The sequence below is a fragment of the Tripterygium wilfordii genome, chromosome 11 (genome assembly GCF_013401445.1).
Source record: "Tripterygium wilfordii isolate XIE 37 chromosome 11, ASM1340144v1, whole genome shotgun sequence".
Lineage (NCBI taxonomy): Eukaryota > Viridiplantae > Streptophyta > Magnoliopsida > Celastrales > Celastraceae > Tripterygium > Tripterygium wilfordii.
In genome coordinates this window covers 8,641,269-8,656,597 of record NC_052242.1, presented here as the reverse complement: position 1 = coordinate 8,656,597, position 15,329 = coordinate 8,641,269, and the positions used below count along the sequence as shown (strand labels likewise).

Below are 15,329 nucleotides of genomic sequence, written 5' to 3'. Positions count from 1 at the left end.
TTGTGGTCGGGGAAGCTGTGGTTTTGTGGTATTTGTTGTGGGATTCATTCTTGAAGTAGGAGTTGCCTTGATCTCTGGTAGTCATCTACTCACCCGGGGCCACTCAAGAACATCCATGGCCCTGAGGTAGTTATTTTGCATGTGCTGAGACTTGTGTGCCTCTCTGGCCCTCCTCCACAGCAGTCGAGCTCTGTCACCTCCTATGATAGTTTTTTTTACTCTGACACCAATTTGCTGCATCCAATGTTTAAGTCCAACATTCAAACTGTGAAAAATATCCCTCGCTCATGTCGTTTATTGTTTGCTACTACTTTCTTGGTGAGTTTGCGAGCTATTACAGCTAGCTCGTCCGACATTACATTGCTGGTTGGGTTCGTCTCTTCCTCTTGCCGACCTGTACATTATCAATCTTTGTGCCTTCTACTCGTCAACAATGGAGGTCGGCTAATCGTCAGAGGGAGCAAGAGCTTAAAATCCTCCAGAATCTAGCCACTTGGAATCAACCAAATGGCATTTCTATCCTAATTGTGAGTCTCGGCCATGCCCCTGAGATGCCGTCTAGCCGCTCTCGTCCTTTTGTTGATCATCTTGCAAGGTTGCATGAGAACAGGGTTATACGAAAGATGTCCGATGGTCATTACTCAAGGCTATTAAGATTTTGCTATCCTCTAGTGTTGCGACTAACTCAACTGAGAGTCGTCAGTCTCTTGAGTTGAAACACCCAGATTGACCAATTCCACGCTTGCTTTTCACCCCAATTACTGAGCCACCACTTTCAACATCTGCCACCAAAGTTTTAGAATGTATTAGTTCCTTCCTCAAGGGACCAGCTGTGGTAGTGATGGTTTTCGGGCTCAACATCTTCTTGATGCTTAAGTGGGTCTGCTGTTGCTATTTATGGAGATGTTTTGTTGGGTATTACTCATGTGGTTGACTTGTTTCTTGGGTGGTTCTGCCCTGCCCCTCTCGCTAAGTTTGTCGCTAGTGCTCCACTTACTCAATTGTTGACAGCATATGTGGGCATCAGGTCGATTGCTGTTGGAATGATCTGGCATCGGTTAGTTTCCAAGGTTTCTATGGGTGGTGTGAGAAAAGAGGTAGTTGATTATCTTCGGGACTTTCAGTTTCATGTTGGTGTTCCAGGAAGTGCGGAGGCTATACTACATACTGCCAATAGGTTCTTGCCACATGAAGGCCTTAATAAGAAGTTGTCTCTTCTATCAATAGACTTTACGAATGCCTTCAACATGGTGGATCGCTCTACCATCTTCAAACAAGTCCGTTTGAGATGCCCTGCTTTGGCCCCTTGGGTCGAGTTTACTTACAAGCAGTCTGCCCGTCTTTATGTGGGGATTGACTACATATGGTCAACTACTAGGGTTCAGCAAGGTGATCCGTTGGGGCCTCTTCTTTTTTCGCTTTCCTTGCACCCACTCACTCATCCATAGTTTTTAAACCCGGACCGACCCGTCGATCGGACCGTGAAACCCGCGAACTAACGGCCTCCGTGGTTTTTTGTTTAAAAAAAGACCGTTTGTGCATTAACCCGTGTCAAATCGTGAGTTAACACGAAAAACCCGTGACCCGGTGGGTTAAAAGAAAACCCGTATGTGCTGTAACATGACTTAAGAACAAAGAATATTTTATTTTTTTTAATGATTTGTGAGGCCAAATGTGTAATTTACCTTCAATGGGCACAAAAATATTTTAGTTTTGTTAATGAATTTGAATTTTGTGTTTGGTTTATGAATTGTTTATTTTATTTGCTTATTGCTATAGAATTTAGTAAATTTTTGCAAAAAAATTAAAACTGAGTTGTACAGGTATGCTCCTCTAACTTGTTATATAGTATATAACCATTAAAGTATAAATATTTATTATTTATTAAAAATCCCGCGGTTCAACCTCTATCGTAATGGTTGAACCTCGAAACCCTTGACCCTTCAGCCTTAACTGTTCGATGCGCGGGTTAAGTTTAAAAACTATGCACTCATCTCCTTCAACGGTCTTGTGATTTGTCCTTTCATGCTTGGTATTTAGATGATGGTACTCTTATTGGGGACTCTATGCACGTTGCTAAGGCTCTTAAAATCATACAAGAAGTGGGTACTACTTAAGGTTTGGTTGTAAACCTTGCCAAAATCAAGGTTTTCTTTCCCACTGTTGATGTTCTTTGTTCTGAAGCTTATGGCCTTTTTTCCTTTGGGTATTTCTAGGCCTAGGTGTGGGATTAAACTTTTGGGAGGAGCTATCAGTAATGACCCTAGTTTCATATCTAAGTTGGCTATGGAGAGATGACTAGGGCCACGAGCACTATGAAAGCCATTTCTATGTTGGAAGATTCGTAGTGCGAGTTATTGTTGCTAAGGTCTTGTGCTGGTCTCGCCAAGCTTATTTTTGCTTTGCGGACCTTTACTCCTCACCTTTTTCAGCATGTTGCAGTGTCTTTCGATGTTAATCTCAGAGCTGCTCTTCAGAAGATTATGGTTGCTTATTGGGTCGGGTTTGGGGATGTGCAATGGCACATTGCCACTTTTCCTCTTCGTCATGATGGGTTGGTCATCTCCTCTACTTGTGACACTGTCAGATTTACCTTTGCAGCCTCCAGGTTCCAGACAGCGGGTTTACAACGTCATATCCTTTGCTTTTTTCTAGTGTGCCCCATGTTGACTCTTTTTGTGTCACGACCCTACATCATTTTATACAATATTTCCCCAATGACAGTTTCCAGTCTTTTTTTGAGATACACACTGCCCCCACTCATCCCCAACATTCTTTGGCAGGACCATATTTCAAGAAAGCGACTGAGGATTTGTTATTGATGGAGGGCTTATCCTGCCAGGACAAGGCTATCATCTAGTGCCTTCAGGATGATCATTCGAAAGACTTCCTTTTGGTAGCTCCAATCCATGGTTCGGGGCAGTGAATGACTTTGATTGAGTACCATTTGGTTCTCAAGTATCGGCTTTTGGTCAAGTTGTATGAGGGTGGCCATCTTTGCCCGCTTTGTCGTTCCGTTGAGTTGGATGTGTTTGGTGACCATGTTGTGGCTTGCAGGAACTCTCCAGGGACCAAGCATCGGCATGATCTATGAGGGATGTGCTCTTTGACATATGTCGTCAAGTTGGGATCCAAGTGCAAAAGGATGCAAATGTTGCATTTTTAGCGGAGGGAGCTCGTCAAAGACCTACTGATATTTTGTTATACAATTGGTCCCAAGGTAAACACGCGTGTTGGCATTACTTCTGTGTCCCCATTGTGTAGGATAGGGTCTACCTTCACTCATGGTAAGGCTGCCGATGGCGAGGCTCTAGCTAAGATTGCCGTATTCGTCACCTTCATGCCTTTGCCCCCTTTGCATGTGACACTTTCGACATCCTCTCCATCAACGCAAAGGACCTTTTATTGTGTATCCAGTATGTTGCCAAGGTGTTCGCACCTCAAGAGTCGTCATTCCATTGGATTTTTGGACAACTTGGGTTCGCTATTCAACAGGGATTGGCTGCCTCCCTTGTGACACGCTTGCCTTAGGGTTTTTGTCTTGTTTTCTCCTCTGTTTGTACCTTTCTAATGATTAGTATATATATACTATATGGTATGACGTATATCAATTACTATTTCATATGTCACATTATCTTTCAACAAGATATGTTCCTTGATCCCAAGTACCATTACGTGAGAGGCTCAAGGAAGAATAAAGATGTGTGAGCACAAGGTATTTACAGGAATTGATAAACGCAAAGCAAAAAATATTATTGATGTGAGTGGAATATAATTTCTAACATGGTATTGGTGCATAGTCTCGATCCAGTTGGACGATCCTCTACCTATCCACTTGTTGGGTCTAGCATAACCTAACCATAAGTGCGGGGGAGTGTCAAGACTTGTTAAAATGTTTACCCAATCAACATGGTTTACAAGTAAATTCCCACGCATTCTCCATAAACACGGTTTTTTCCTTGGTCCCAAATACCATTAAGTAAGACGGTCCAAGGAAAAACAAAGTCGTGCAAATCCGATGTATCCACGAGAGTCGATAAACCCAAAACGAATAATATTGTTAATGTAAATGAGATGAGATTTCTAACACTAATAACAATGAAATTTCAATGCTGTTTTCCTATAGCTTAATAGTCAGTATCTTCGATTTTTGCCTATAATAAATCGATTTTATAGAATTTTCAATTCTCTACGAAAATCTCACAAAAAAACTTCTTCCCCTTGAAATCGATCAAAAATCGAGATTTCAAAAAAAAAATTCTTCCAAAACACCTACAACAGATCAATAATACATCCAAACTTACTACAATATATCAAGATTCGTATAGAAGTGAAGATTTAGAAAAAAAAAAAATGAAACGATAAACTCAAAAGAAAAAAAACCAAAAAGAAAGAGATTTTCGTAATTCAAAATAAAAGAGTCGAATCTTAGAGAAGAGTAGAGAGAGCCAAATCTTGGAGAAGAAGAGACATGAGATTGAAAAAGAAAAGAGAGATGCGAGTTCCAGAGAGAAAAAGGAGAGAGACGTGAGGTAGAAGATGAAAAAAAAACTGTTTTAAAGTTAAGTTTTATCTTCCAAATAAATTTGGAGAGCTCGGTAGTTCTCCCATATATATAATATCCAAAGATGCAAAAAGCATTCATTTCCAACCCAGTCAAAAAAAAATGATGATAAACATTATAATTAAACTTCCTGAGACTTACAAACTCCCAGCATTCAAATTAAAAAACGTCTAAATCAAAGAGGGAAGAAAACTTAGACTTATTACACCTGGTAAATTGAAAATAAAAATTCTAAATTGTTCTGTACTTAAATCCGGACTAATCTGAATTCAATCCATCACCTTTCAGAAAATACCTTCTGCAGGAATCAAAGCATCATAAACACAGCTCCAAATTGCAATGTATTGATTGATTGTCATATGCAGTGGTCTGTATTTCTTCTCCTGGTACACCAAAAATAGTCCACATGGCTACACTTGTACTTCTCTTTGATGCAAGAGACATCTTTGTGGTGCATTCGATAAATGATTGTTAGGTTGACTGCTTGTGTCCGGCAGCTAGCGAAAAAGAAGAATCTTGCCACTGCTTAACTGCATGAAAATCAAATTAACAAATCAACTACAGCCATACTCCATGATATCCTTTGTACGTACAAATAAGGTTATTACAAGAGTATGTAGTTAGGGATGAAGAGAGAGGAGAGATCTTTTCCACTACCACAAGAATTGTTTCATTTTCACACAATCAAATAATGGCTGAAAAGAATTTAAGCAGTTGATTCTCATTGATTTATCTTATAGACTCATGTAGCAAACCCGAAATAATTTGGGCTATGGCTTGGGTGATGATGATTCTGCATTCAGCATAGCAGGGTCATGAGGTCTGACTAAATATGTTTCTATTGTTGGCGTAGAAATATTTTTCCTAGTTTTGCTACAAGAACTATGATATGAACGAATACAAACAACCATGGTTCAAATAATCCAGTATCCTATATTTTCTTTAACTGCTCTATTTAACCTATAACTTTATATCAAACTGAAACATCAATGTAATGCTATGACGACAAACAATCAGTCCATAAGGTAAAGAATACCCAAACCCAAAGTAAACCAAGCCAGTTTTGGTATTTAACTTGAAAAATTAAAGGGTATAAATATTAGGGACCAACGGATATGTTTAACAACAATTTTCCTGGCAAACATCAAATGAAGTGTCTTACCAAACAGAACTCAAAATGGAGCCTCAAGCGATTCGTCCCAAACTTCAGCACTTCCATTAGACGCATCCTCAACATCTTCTTCCATTGAGAGTCTAATATATTCTCTATGAGCAAAGCGATCCCACTCTGTCAATGTTGGATTTTCACGTTCCTGTTTTTGTCACAGTGCCATCAGATCAGCATCAGTTAGCAATAGACACCAATACGAGTTTCGTTGCACAGGTATCACTGAAGAGTAAAATGAAATAAAATTAATATTCACCTGCCGAATGAGAAATGGATCACGGGTCTCAAAGGCCATAAATTTGTTGAGGTTGAAGAGTATATTGAAAACACTTCCTGAAAGTTTACAACCTTGAAGGTCGTGAATTGTGATATAGCTCTCATCCTGCAAGCCCCAAAAACTGAATTGAAAAACAATGATAAATTCTATATACATTTTCAAAGCTATTCACAAGGCAATACTTAATATGGTCACCTGAGTCAAAGTTATTTGTTTGGATACGGAGGACTAAGTACCACATACTGACAGCTGAAAATTAACAAATCAAAATAACGTGCTTAACGTACAAACTTATAAGACCTTTTGGATCAGGTAATAATCTGATTTTTACGGTGTAATTTGACAATATTTTAGATACTAATTGCATTATTGTCTTTATTCATGCCAAGAATCTTCAACAAGTACCTAGAAGGTTTACATGCCATTCTTTACATTTTAATTAATTACGGAGATGGCACTACTTTATCAACTTTTCTTTACCCTCTATTAGTTAACAAGTCTCTACTCTCTACCAGTTAGTTTCCTACTCAACAAGTGCTTGCCTACTCCTTAAAATCAAGAAAAGCCAGATATTTTGAGACATAAGATTAACATTTAGTCCGGAATGTCTAATGTATTTTTCTATGAATTTTGGGAGATGAAAAATATCCAGTATTCAGAAATAACAAATTCTAAGTCTTTTCTCATGCAAGCTCTTTACGATAAATAACCAATTTTCCCAACAGTAGACCATCAAATTAACCCGTTAGTATAAACATTTAGATTTGCCCAGCATCATGAAGGGAAATGGAAAGCAAAATAATTGCCAATAGATAACTCACTTTTCCTTAAACATGCTTGTGTGCCCCGCTTAACAAGTGTTAAGATTAGTTACTTTGTCATTCAACCCAATAAGTTAACTTGTTAGATTGGGGCATTTCACATCTTTTATATATATTTTAGCAATCCCCCTTATGTGTGGGCTGGACAATCCGATGGTACAACACGTGCGCAAAAAACAAGACCCAACACTAGGGCTACTCATACAAGGCCTTGACTTGGGGTACACAAAGGCCCACTCGTGAGGCAACGATAAATTGGGGTTTAAATTGCGGAAGCTAAGGTTTGAACCCAAGATCTCCGACGTTGATACCATGTTAAGATTAGTTATTTTGCCATTCAGCCCAATAAGTTAACTTGTTGGGTTGAAACATTTCACATCTTATATATATATATATATATATATCCTATCAACATGAAAGAAGATGTATTAAATCAGTATAATTACAATATGAGAAAAGGGTGAACCTCTGGTCCAATCATGTCAATAATCTGGCACAAAATATCCTCAAAGAGCACAGGCTCTTGCGCCATGCATTCCATTCGATGCAATTGTTCCTCAAAAAAGAATTGCATTTCATTCCGTGTCACAACTCCATTCCCATCCAAATCTATGCACTTGAACCTATTGAAGACAACTTAGATGTCAAAAATACGGAACATTTTATAGCATATTTCCAGATAGTTCAGTTAATGAGCGTCCTAGACAACAGATAAGAAGTACAAATATACCTACACACACAAAGATGAAACTTACTACCACCCTTAAGTATCCAAAATATGAGCAAATATGCAAATAGTCAAGATGAAGATCAAATGCCTCATCCTTACCAATACTCAAGACTCGGCTCTGATGACTTATCCTCCTCTGACAGTATAAAATACACAAAATCTTCATAGCCCATCTTTCCCTCAACCTTGCTTGTAAACTTTCTAGGAACCTGAGATGATAATAAAGCCGTAACAGGAGTGGAATCTCAAACCTTTAACAAGAATGATAACAATAAGTATCATCTGAACAAAAACCTGAGAGAATATTCTATCAACAATTCTGTAGGTTAGTGCATGGTTGCCATATCTGATAAGGTTCTCTTTGTCGATCAAGAAATCATGATCTGTATCCAGCTCCCAAAATTTGCAGTATATAACGTAGAAATGTTCATAAGAGAAATACCTGTGCAAGGATTATATTAGGACAAGGTTCTGCAGCGAAAGAACTCAATAGTATGAACTGACGGATATTTCCAATGCATAGTGTATTAAATTTGTTGGGTTCTTCTTCAAGTACTCATAAGGTAAATCTACCTCAAAACTTTATTGATATCCTCCTCCTCATCAGCATGCTGCATTGCATCAATTAGATTTCCACGTTTCAGCTCCCTCAATGTAAGATGACCATTTCCAGACCTATTTATGTAGTAAAATATTCTGTATATTACAGTTTCAGCTGCTCCAGAGCAATAATTGTAAGTTAGAGGAAAAAAAAATACGTCTGATGAAACCAGTAGCTTCTCTAGTGAACTAAAAAAAATGTGCAAATCCAGTCTGTAAAACAACAAGGTTCACATGGGTGTTTATGCTACCTGTCAGGCCTGTCAACCCCATGTAACACTCCTCTCATGAAAATGTGCAATAAGAAACTCTTTTGAAAATGTCACAAAGAATAAGCCACCATCATTGATAATAAATTACATAAAAATTAGAGTTCAGAATGTAGAGTTGTTCTGTAAAATAAATAATATCATTGCCTATAGTAAAGACTAAAGACGCAACCATCTACATCTTTTACATATCACATCTCCAGTTCTCATTGTTTCTGCGACTCAGAAAGTTCACAAACATCATTTTCTTCTGTCCTTGGGGACGAACTTGTTCATATATATCTGTGTGTATGCGTGCGCGCGCATGCACACGTGTGTGTATATATATAGAGAGAGAGAGAGAGAGCAACTAGGTCTCATATTTAACCTCTCCCATAGTTTTTTCCGCTTCCTCTACGGCTCCATTTTCCGTGAGTTTAATTGCTGGCATGGCATTTTTATGGTACATTTTCTAGCTGGATAACTTCAACACAGGTTCATCGACACATGTTTACCATGTTTAGAAGCCAATAAAAATTGGATGTGTCATATCATTTTCAATTTTAAAAAACTAAAGCCACACCATAAATAAATATGACATCAGCAATTAAATGGCAGCAAGGGACAAAAGGAGTTTGTTTAAAGCAAAATTGAAAGTAGGAGGCTTGTTTCGTCGAATTGAGAATAGCAGGTTTTGTTTTGATTATAGGGAAAAGTAGAGGGCCCAATTGTGAAAGTTATCCCTTTATTAATCACCTCTTCTGCTGACACAAATTTGACAAATAAGAACCTCACTTCTGACTTCTCTTCTTTAACATGTGAAACATGTTTCCCTAAATTATTTATCTACAATCATCCATACTCAAGTTCTATTTCTATCATTCCCGTATGCCAGTATGCCAAACTTAAACATGTCAATGCAACCTATTCAACAAAGATTTTTATGGGGTCCAGTTATTAGGAAATCATTAAGCTGCTCAAGAGGCAAGGAGGATTGGGAATCTCCTCTTTATTCTCCTCCACCTTTGCCTCATTACATGAATGGCATTGGAAATTTGGTGTCAATAAAAGTCATCTCGGGAGAAAAGTAACTGCCATTAAATATGGAGCTTCAGAGGGGCCCTTATGGGACTAGTTGCTGAAAGCATATATGGAATGCCAGTTAAAAATAGGCTTTGAAGTTTGAATGTTATGAGTTTATGACTTATAAGCCACTCTTTGGCCAATGAGCTTTCAACCTGGAGTCTTTTGGAACACAAATTTAAGCAGAATACAGGGCTTTGCATCTCGTCCCACTGGCTACTATGCGGTTGATTTGGGTAAAAAGGAAAAATCGACTTTTCAATGAGAAATAAACCACTTTAGATACCTTCATAGATAATTCTTTCAGCATCTACGTGATGAGTAAGCCTTCAAACTGGTGGCAACAGCAATTGGCTAGGAAGCTGTTTTGTTGTAAACTTCGGTTATTATTTCTCTTGTAAGGGTGGACACTATCGGTGCCTCTTTAACTAAAATTTTCCCATTAAAAAAAGAAACTTAAACATGTCCTAGATTCTCACCTTACCCATTTATTATTTCATTACTTCATAGACAGATAAAATAATCCTACATTTGATCAAAGTACCCACCGATTCCACAAGTTTAGCTGCTAGTGACTTTAGTCTCCATGGTAGCACCTAACCTATAACCACGACCCACTGATTCCACAAGTCCAGCTGCTAGTGACTTTAGTCTCCACGTAGTACCCTAATAACCAAGACCCGCCTTTTTACACCCACCCGCACAAATTCCATTCATACGTTTAAATGGGAACCTGCGCTATCTTTCACTAAGTCTGAGCATCAATGTCACATTTTGCTTACAGGAAATGGCCTAACTGACACTTTCCCAAGTCTATTCTGCACGAAACTAATTTCATCAACTATTGATTTAGCTTCCTCAAAACAAAACCATTGCGAGATTTAAAAAGGAGTTACTGGATGATAACTTTTAAAATAAGTACAGCTTATGATTTTAACCAATAACAGAACATGCAGTGCTATGGCGCACAGACCTGGAATGATGACATTTCATCTCTTAAATGGCGACATATACGAAAAGCTGAGATTAATTCACAAAAAGGAAACAAGGCCAAACTGAAAATAGTCCGAGAACAAACCATATCTTTCTTGGAACTCAGGTGTACTTTGTAGGAACTCTAATCCTGGATGAGTCGCCAGTAGTTCTCGAAGAACAGGTTTGAAGTCGTCCTATTATCAAGTACAAAAAAGCATATACATGAAAGTGAATAGCATAGTCAGGAAATAAAACATGTCTAGTCAATGTAGCAAAAATGTTTATTTTAATTCTAACAACTAATTACCAGTTTTTCCAAAATTGAATCAGACAATGAAAACATCAAAATAAAAAACCTAGGCAGTGATTGCAAATATGATATTTTGAGTCACCTGAGTGAGGTATTTGAGATTTGGTTGCTTCAAAATTGCATACATTTGGGTTGCTGTGGCCATTGTCAACATGTTGCCATTGATCCAATAATCGATGAATGCATCCCTACCAATAAATTTTAAAACTTGAAATGAATCCACGAGATATTCACAGTTTTGTGGTGCAACATAACTCAAAAGTAAGTCACGATCAAATATTTTCAAGCAAAAGAAGGAAGTTACAACTTTGTTCAGGACAAAAGAAACCCAACACAATGTACCCAATTTCAGTCACGCACTGAAAGATGCAAGTTTCATGAATGATAGCTAAATTTATACAGAAAATGAAAGTTGATCTGAGAAATCAGATTAATTTGTGAAAATATTTAATCATCATCATCATCATCCGGGCCTTTATCCCAAAAGTTTGGGATCGGCTACATGAGTCTTTGAGAACATCATTGGAAATCCACCACATGTATTTGTTTTCTCCATGCATTTCTATCATGGATCATACATTCATCCACTCCTATTAAATTCATATCATTTCTTATAACTTTAAGCCATGTCTTTTGCCTTATGTAATAATAAGACAAAAGTAAAAACATTGCCCAGTGCACCAAAAGGTGATCACAATTGGGATCTAACCAATAAATCAAGATTTTTTGGTTCCGAAACCTACCACATTTGTTAGAGCAGCTATTGCCTACACCTCAACTGACACAATCAAAGGTACGCAACTTGATGTCTATCATTCAGATATAAACGCAACTATTGCAGACTTATACTGTCCTGACAGGAGGGGCTACAAGTGTCCAACGGGTTTCACAGTATAAACTTCCTACGAGCCTGCACAACCAGGTTCAAATCCCTCAGTATAAATAAACAAACTATCCTTTATTGTATCCACTTTTCCAAATACCCACAGCATATGAGATGACCTCTAATATATTAAACTTGTGAGAAGCAAAATATAATTCGCAAAAACTTTCCACCATCAGAAAGGAGACATTCAATGAATAGTATTTCTGCAATGATGGTAAATGGATAGCCACTGAAAGAGAAGGCATTGTAACCTCAAAAATGAATCAAGCGAAGAACAAAATCATCATGAATAGGTTCACAATGAAGACCCATGTTGTCATTGTCTACAAAATTACTTTCTTTAACTGCAAATGAAAAAAATATATATAAGCAAGAGGGGAAAACAAGCTTACCTTGTCACAAAACCAGTGCCATTAACGTCAACTTTTCCGAAAAGAGATGGAGAGAAGAATGATGGCAGCTTGCATATTTCCTTAGTGATAGATTTAAATTCTGACATTGAAAAAAAAAGTTAAGAACTAGTTGTAAGAACGCCATAAACTCTTGTGTTTTAATTTCTCACCGTGTATCTGTAATCCATCTGAGCGGCCATAGAAAAAGTGATTGATACGAAACAAACATTGTTCTTTTAGCTCATTCGGCGGTGGAGGGCCATTTTGGAAGTAAAACTGCAACGATTTATGTTAAAATAATCACCTACTCAACCCCAAAAGGATAAATTAGGCAAATTAAGAGAAAACAAATTAAATGAATAAAAAAGCACATAAAAGCAAACAGATTATTATATTCCATGTAGACTATGCATATCAGAGTTTCAATAACCTGAGGTATCAACTCTTTTACTGGCTTGCTGACTACTTTCAGAGGAGAACCTAAGTTTGAAGGACCAGCCCTCTGTTTCATTACGCGGGGAGAACCAGAAGAACTTCTAGGAGAAAGTGGAGGTGCACTACCGGCTGGAAACATGGAAGGTAATGAATTGCTGGCAGTAGCATTAGCACTGGAGGAATTTCCGGGCACATTCAGTGGAACACCTGCCTTGGCATCACTAAGCAGTGATGTAACCTACCAAAGGAAGAAAAAAATTAATGACGTCATTTATTACCCCAGCTCCGAGGTAATCCAAATAACCTTTGCACAAAAGTGGATGCTTTTTACCCACATATTCTACTTTCACACAAAATGGCCCCATATGACATTTCACCATTGCATATATTTTAAAAACTACACAAGCTTTTAGAAGAAATAGAAGACATGCCTGAAAAATATATTAATTCTCATAATATAACATTTTTTTGCTACTTTCATGAGCTTTCCTACTTATGTAGGCAAAGCAAATTAAAAGAGAACCACCTTCGGTCGTGCAAGGTGTCATGAGTACATTTTGAATGGACAAAACATGCCATCCACAGCAATCAAAAAAGAGCAGAAACAAAGGGAAACAAACAACAGCAAGATCTAAATGAGTAACTGTCTCACATTAAAGTTTAATCTCATATATGGCACTAAGCACTAACTAATGAAGTATGTCCATCATTAGTTCATGTAAAATAGAAAGATACTTGAGAAGGGCACGGGAGAAAAGTCTTATGCAAGACAGAGAATACTTTGTGACCATTAAAAGCACTCTTGTGGAGATCCATCATTATCATTAAAGAATCCCTCCAAAATGGTTGGGGGCTACATGATAACCGAACGAAAATAATTTGGACGATTCTCCTTCCTTATTCAAGCAGTGTGAAAAGCTAGAATCTACACTAACCATTATTTGTCCACGTCCTTTTTTTTATATAAAATGTTATTGAAGAATATAATGCTATAATATATCATTGTAAACCATCTCGCCCTGAGGACAGGGGTGTAAATCCCCCCATGCCTGTTGAACTATCCCAAGAAAAAATCAAAAACCATAAAATTGTAACTTTGACCATAATCTTCTGGTAAAGATCTTTTTTTCCTCTCTGCATAAATCTACAAGCCCATAGCAACTTAATGAATGAAAATATTAATAGAACTTCTATTTGTGTACAAATTTGATAATTGGAAGAACTTTTCACACTGGCATAATCGAAATCCTGCCTCCATGATGGATACATGTACATTGCACACATGCCTACAATCATTGAGAAGTCTTACATTGATGTGATCTCCTTTGCCATTATTCGTATTAAATCGATTTTATTATGAAGGGGAACTACTAAAATCGATGACTCTGAACTATGCCTCTTTTGCTTTAACAGTGACATAAGGGTAAGGCCAAAAAAAAAAAGATTCTCACTCTCTATGTTCCATAAAAATTCTCAGGGTTAATATATAGTAGCATTTCGATTCCAACTAAAATTCTCAAAGTACATACATGATACATTCATGACTAGGGCGCTATTAAAGTAAAAGTTATATATAGTATCTCAGCAGCAGTCTGAAAAAGTGATTTTTTGGACAAAGTTGTCATTTCCCAAAACCTTAACAATCGACAGCCACTCTCTAAGAAAGTCCTCTATTCCATGCCTGACATATTGCCCCTGCTTATCCCATGTCTTAATCCAGAGAGCCAAATTAACAACCCAACACCACAACTTTTTCACAGTTAGTACTTGTATTTACTAAAGCACCCTCCTCTATGAACACATACATATGAAGATATTAATATTTATAATAACAATAGTAATGAAAATCTAAGATAGCCAATAAAGAGCAATTCAATCACAAGAAACAAATCCAATACATCAAGAAACATACTGCAGATATCAAACACAATCTTCGAATAAATAATTCCCAACAAGTACCGTCCGGTTGGCTTCAGGAAGCGAGAGCCATTGGTCAAAGAGCTTCTGTGCAAATTCGAGGTTCGATTTGAACGCCAATGGAGCCAGCTCCGGCAGCTGCAACAGCTCTGCGTCCAGCATCCCCACATCGCCAACAACATGACCCTCCATACTCAATTAGATCAAATCCAAACAAGAACCACATACAGATCGCCAAACCTAGACACGGGTAATTGTAATGAACCGAAAGTGCGCGCTTATAGGCTATCGAATTGAGATAAATGTTACGGGGAGTATCAGATTTGAAGCTCCTAAGAAGAAAGAAACCCTAGATTTCGACAAAAACACGAAAGCCGAATTTACATGTGTTGGGACGGTTAGGGGAGCAAAATGAGAGAGAAGTACAGGGAAATATTGATGCGATGCAAGGGGTGGAAATTAGCTGAGAGAATGCAGAGATTTGGAGTGAAGAGAAGCGATAAAAAGATGGCTCATTTTCTCTCTTTATGAAATTGCAGGTGAAAAAAAAAAAAAAAAAAGTGGGGTGGGGGTGACAGTGTGACACTTGTCCTTATGGTCAAGTCTCTTTTTTTTTTTAATTTTATAATGAAAAATGACAAAAAGCCCAAACTTTAGATAGCCCAAATATTTTCTCTCTGAAAGCTTAGTCTCTTTCTCTGTATGTTGATTTATGTTAGTATTTGTTCACTAGTTCGTCACATACAGCACATATGTACAAACAAATCATTTGTGTGACGTTCTTTTGTATTGTTGTTTTTACCCTTCTTATTTCTTTCTCTTTTCTCGTTTTTTGGTTTTGTGATTTTGTCAATTCTACTTGCGATCTATCCCGCACATGGAGTGACAAGTTCCCTTTACTCGGAGGTCGATTTTTATGTGAT

The 15,329-nt window shown here is 37.6% G+C and overlaps 1 protein-coding gene across 2 annotated transcripts; it reads right to left on the bottom strand.

The window, feature by feature from the left end:
* Window positions 1-4,644: 4,644 nt before the first annotated feature.
* On the bottom strand, window positions 4,645-14,949 carry LOC120009367 (serine/threonine protein phosphatase 2A regulatory subunit B''beta-like). Of its 2 annotated transcripts, XM_038859929.1 has the most exons (13): window positions 14,449-14,948; window positions 12,485-12,727; window positions 12,225-12,330; window positions 12,055-12,154; window positions 10,859-10,964; window positions 10,570-10,660; window positions 8,134-8,275; window positions 7,855-8,002; window positions 7,660-7,769; window positions 7,297-7,453; window positions 5,989-6,114; window positions 5,727-5,877; window positions 4,645-5,094 (listed from the first exon to the last, which is right to left on the bottom strand). In XM_038859929.1, the coding sequence occupies exons 1-12, from the start codon at window positions 14,596-14,598 to the stop codon at window positions 5,737-5,739; spliced, it is 1,620 nt and encodes a 539-aa protein (XP_038715857.1). In that variant the 5' UTR covers window positions 14,599-14,948; the 3' UTR covers window positions 4,645-5,094; window positions 5,727-5,736. The 2 variants fall into 2 exon arrangements, with proteins under 2 accessions (XP_038715857.1, XP_038715858.1); XM_038859930.1 differs by lacking the exons at window positions 4,645-5,094; window positions 5,727-5,877; window positions 5,989-6,114 and adding an exon at window positions 6,139-6,258 and having other exon boundaries at window positions 14,449-14,949.
* Window positions 14,950-15,329: the final 380 nt, after the last annotated feature.